This window comes from Humulus lupulus, chromosome 1 (genome assembly GCF_963169125.1).
Source record: "Humulus lupulus chromosome 1, drHumLupu1.1, whole genome shotgun sequence".
NCBI lineage: Eukaryota > Viridiplantae > Streptophyta > Magnoliopsida > Rosales > Cannabaceae > Humulus > Humulus lupulus.
The window spans coordinates 22,336,901-22,342,115 of record NC_084793.1 but is presented as its reverse complement, the minus strand read 5'-3'; the positions used below and the strand labels follow the sequence as shown (position 1 = coordinate 22,342,115).

Below are 5,215 nucleotides of genomic sequence, written 5' to 3'. Positions count from 1 at the left end.
AACGACGACATGTCGTCGCTATAGGGAATATTGTTGATTAACTAAATATTGAACATAAGGATCCAGCCTTGTTATATTGTGACAACAAGGCAGCACATTACATAGCAGCCAACCCTTTGTTTCATGAAAGAACCAAACATATAGAAATTGATTGCCATTTGGTTCGGGAAAAGGTTCAGCAAGGGGTGATCAAAACTATCCATGTCTCTTCTAAAGATCAACTAGCTGATGTGTTCACTAAAGCCCTATTTCCTACTCAGTTCAATAGCTTCAAAGACAAGATGGGATTAATAAGCATTAGCTCTCCATCTTGAGGGGGAGTGTTAAGAGTAAAAGTCAGTTAGTTAGTTGGTGTGTTAGTTTAAGTAAGCTGACAAGTTAATGAGCTGTTTATGAGCTGTCATAAACAAGTGTAACTAATTTCAGTTACTGAACTATTATGAGCATGAGCTATATAAGGCTCACTCATTTTTCTGTACTGATTGATTGATCAATACAATTCATTCTTTGATTCATTTTTCTCTGCTTCTTGTTTTAGTTTTCTGTCTTGTAATATGGTACCAGAGCCCCGATCACGGCTTCTTTGCGTTTTCTCTGATTGATGATCACGGTTGCTGATGGTTATGGCTCGTGGTGGAGTTCACACTCGAAGCACAGCAAATCAAGGAGTTGGATCTGAAACTGCAAACATGTTCTCTGTTCTTGAATCTCATGATCGCCCACCTGGTGATGATCCTCGCAGTCCTTACTACATTTCTAATGGAGATCAATCTGTTGTTAGCCTTGTTCCAAAGATCTTGACTGGATGTGAAAATTACAGCTCCTGGAGGCGATCGATGGTTGTTGCTCTTGCTGCAAGAAACAAGATTAAGTTCGTTGATGGTCGATTACCTGCACCTGAAGGTGATGATGAAGCTTATGATGTCTGGTTTAGGTGCAACATTTTGGTGATCTCATGGATTCTGCATGCCATTTCTAGTGAAATTGCAGACAGTGTGATGTATCTTGACAATGCAGCTAGGATTTGGTATGAACTTCAGGAAAGATATCATCAAAAGAATGCACCTAGGGTGTTCGAGGCTAAACGATCTATGCAAGATTTGGTTCAGGGATCAAATTATGTCACTACATACTTCACTCGACTAAAGTCTCTTTAGGATTTGATTCAAGAATTAAAACCACAACCTGTTTGTACTTGTGGTGCAATGAAGATTAATCAAGAATATCAGGATGAGGATCGGGTTCTTGAGTTTTTAATTGGTCTCAATGAATCTTACAGCAATGCACGATCTTAGATCTTGATGCAAGATCATTTTCCCAACATTAACAAGGCTTTTGCCTCAGTGGTTCAAGAGGAAAGACAGAGAGGAATTACCTCAAATCACATTGAAAATGACAAGCCTGCTGCTCCACCATCATCATCTAGCTCAGGTCAATTTGTAGGGAGTGTTCAGCCACACAAGCCAAAAACAGTGTGTAATCATTGTGGAATCACAGGTCATATCATGGCTAAGTGATATAGGCTTCATGGTTATCCACCATGACACAAGTTGCACGACAAATTTCCCAATAGAAATGCTCCAGGACCTGCTAAACCTGCTGCAAACTTCTCTGGTGCACAAGAGGATGGCGGAACAAATGGAGCTGGTCAGAATGTTGAGCAAGATCTCATAGCTACTTTTGCTCAGTGCCAGAGGCTCATGAATATGCTGTCTCAGAAAGGTGGTGAACAACTCAGTTTTGTTCATGTTACTCAGCCATCAGTATCACAATTCTTTGGTAAAACTCTTTCTAAAGCCTCATCCTCTTGGATTCTTGACACTGGTGCTACTCACCATGTGTGTCACAACTTGTCCTTATTTCAAAACACTTATTCAGATTCCACAATTTCTTGTGTTAATTTACCTAATGGCAATTCCGTTAAAGTTTCTTCTCTTGGAACAGTTGTGCTCTCTTCAACTCTTATTCTCAAAAATGTTTTATATGTTCTAGATTTTCATCTTAACCTCCTTTCTGTTACATCATTACTTGAATCAACAGCTTGTGTATTCACTTTTCATTATGATCACCGTGTGATTTAGGACACTTCGAAGACCCAGCTAATTAGGATGGGTGAAAGGCATGGAAAACTGTTTTACTTGAAATTGCCTGTTGAGAAAAATAGTCCACATGTTTTTTCTTTGTTTTCAGATTCCAAAATAAATAGTGATATTGTATGGCATTATAGATTGGGGCTTCCCTCTTGTATCAAACTTCATTCCTTGAATAAAGAATTGCAATTTCAAAATCACTCTTGTCCAAATTTCCATTGTTCTGTTTGTCATTATGCAAAACAAAGAAAATTGCCTTTTGCTTCAAATCATAACATTGCTAAAGAATGTTTTGATCTTATTCACATTGATATATGGGGACCATTTAATACTCTTACCATCGGGGGTCATAAGTATTTTCTTAACATTGTTGATGATCATTCTAGATACACTTGGGTGCATTTTATCAAAAGCAAAGCTGAAGCACAAACTGCCATTCCAAATTTTATTCAACTCATCAAAACACAGTACCAAAAGACCATTAAAGTTGTTAGGTCAGATAATGCCAAAGAATTGCAGTTTGTAGAGTTGTTTAGCTCTCTTGGGATTATTCATTATCACTCTTGCATCCATAGACCCCAACAAAATTCTGTTGTTGAAAGAAAACATCAACATCTGTTAAATGTAGCTAGAGCCCTTTTATTCCAGTCTTGCATTCCTTTAGTTTACTGGGATGAATGTGTTGCTACTGCTGCCTACTTAATCAACAGAACACCAACTCCAAATTTACAAAATGTCTCTCCTTTTCAGGTTCTCAAATCTAAGCCACCAAATTATACTCATCTAAGGGCTTTTGGATGTCTTGCATATTCCTCTACTTTGTCTACCAATAGATCAAAATTTTCTCCTAGAGCTGCACCATGCATCTTTCTAGGATACACTCATGGCATGAAAGCCTATAAGCTGCTGGATCTTAATTCCAACAGAATTTTTTGTTCTAGAGATGTCCATTTTCATGAAGCAATTTTTCCATTTCATTCTAATGACTCTCTTTCAGATGAGTACCAAAAAAAATTTCTAAACCTATTACTGACTTTCCTATATCTGCGCTTCAGAATAATGAACAATTTGCCCCTGTTTCTTCTTCACAGACTAGACCTGTTAGAGCATCTCATAAGCCTTCCTATTTACAAGATTATCACTGTTGTCTTGCCCAAACTAATTCTTCTGATGTGTCTCAGGTTCCCTCAGCTGTTACTCCTTACTCTATTTCTCAAGTTCTTGATTACAGCAGGTTGTCCCCTCATTTTCGAGCAGCTATTCTGGCCATCTCCAGTCACTATGAACTAGAATATTTCAGTCAAGCATAAGGAATACCAGAGTGGGATACTTCCATGAATACTGAGATTGATGCTCTTGAAAAGAATAACACATGGAGAGTAGTTTCTTTGCCTGCTGACCACCATGCTATTGGCTGCCGATGGGTCTATAAGATCAAGTACAATGCAGATGGCTCTGTAGAAAGATTTAAAGCCAGACTTGTGGCTAAAGGCTATAATCAACAAGAAGGTATAGATTACACAGATACCTTTGCTCCGGTTACAAAATTAGTCACAGTAAAGCTTGTTCTTGCACTTGCAGCTCTCCATGGTTGGCATCTTCATCAACTTGATGTTAACAATGCCTTCTTACATGGAGATCTCCATGAAGATGTGTATATGACTCTACCTCCAGGGTATAGTCCTAAGGGGGAGCTTCCACCAAATGCAGTATGCAAACTTAAAAAATCTCTATATGCGTTGAAGCAGGCATCAAGACAATGGTTTGCAAAAATTTCTAGCGCCTTGATTGAGGAGGGTTTTCATCATTCAGCCACAGATCACTCACTGTTTATGAGACAAGTTGGAGACAGTTTCATCATTCTTCTCATCTATGTTGATGATGTAATTTTGGCAAGTAACAATGTTGCTGAGTTGGAGGCACTCAAGGTTAAGTTAAACAACAAATTTCAGCTTAAAGATCTAGGAAAACTTAAATACATCTTAGGATTGGAAGTGGCTAGATCTCCTAAGGGAATTTTCATATCACAAGGGCCTTATGCTTTGCAATTGCTTGAAGATCTTGGTCATTTGGGGTGCAAACTAGTCACTACCCCTATGGAAGCTAACCTAAAGCTAAGTCAAGATGAAGAAGACAAGTTGGCAGATCCCAAACTTTACAGAAGAATAGTTGGGAAGCTGCAATATCTCACCATCACAAGACCAAATTTGTCATTCTCTGTGAACAAATTGAGTCAGTTTTTGGTCACTCCCAAGGCTAGACACATGAAAGCAGCACAAAGGGTACTCCAATATGTGAAGTATTGTCCAGGACAGGGACTGTTTTTCCCTGCAACATCAGAAATACAACTAAAAGCCTACATTGATGCCGACTGGGCAGCTTGTCCAGATACCAGAAGATCAACAACTGGTTTTTGCATTTTTCTTTGAGACTCTTTGATATCATGGAAAAGTAAGAAGCAACAAGTTGTATCTAGATCATCTGCAGAAGCAGAATACAGGGCCATGGCAAATACAACTTGTGAGCTTGTATGGTTGTTGTCAGTTCTTAAGGAACTAAATATTGAACATAAGGATCCAGCCTTGTTATATTGTGACAACAAGGCAGCACAGTACATAGCAGCCAACCCTTTGTTTCATGAAAGAACCAAACATATAGAGATTGATTGCCATTTGGTTCGGGAAAAGGTTCAGCAAGGGGTGATCAAAACTATCCATGTCTCTTCTAAAGATCAACTAGCTGATGTGTTCACTAAAGCCCTATTTCCTACTCAGTTCAATAGCTTCAAAGACAAGATGGGATTAATAAGCATTAGCTCTCCATCTTGAGGGGGAGTGTTAAGAGTAAAAGTCAGTTAGTTAGTTGGTGTGTTAGTTTAAGTAAGCTGACAAGTTAATGAGCTATTTATGAGCTGTCATAAACAAGTGTAACTAATTTCAGTTACTGAACTATTATGAGCATGAGCTATAAGGCTCACTCATTTTTCTGTACTGATTGATTGATCAATACAATTCATTCTTTGATTCATTTTTCTCTGCTTCTTGTTTTAGTTTTCTGTCTTGTAATAGCCTGGGGGGTTATATCGCTGGGACCTATAGCGACGACATGTCGTCGCTATAGGGAAT

At 38.5% G+C, this 5,215-nt stretch overlaps 1 protein-coding gene across 1 annotated transcript; it reads left to right on the top strand.

Annotated features, from left to right (window-relative positions):
- The first annotated feature begins 623 nt into the window (after positions 1-623).
- Positions 624-1,157, top strand: LOC133797007 (uncharacterized). Its single transcript, XM_062234791.1, has one exon. The coding sequence runs from the start codon at positions 624-626 to the stop codon at positions 1,155-1,157; it is 534 nt and encodes a 177-aa protein (XP_062090775.1).
- The last annotated feature ends 4,058 nt before the right edge of the window (positions 1,158-5,215 follow it).

Bases quoted from the DNA above. Each gene is read 5' to 3' on its own strand.
- LOC133797007 (XM_062234791.1), top strand. From the start codon at position 624: ATGGCTCGTGGTGGAGTTCACACTCGAAGCACAGCAAATCAAGGAGTT.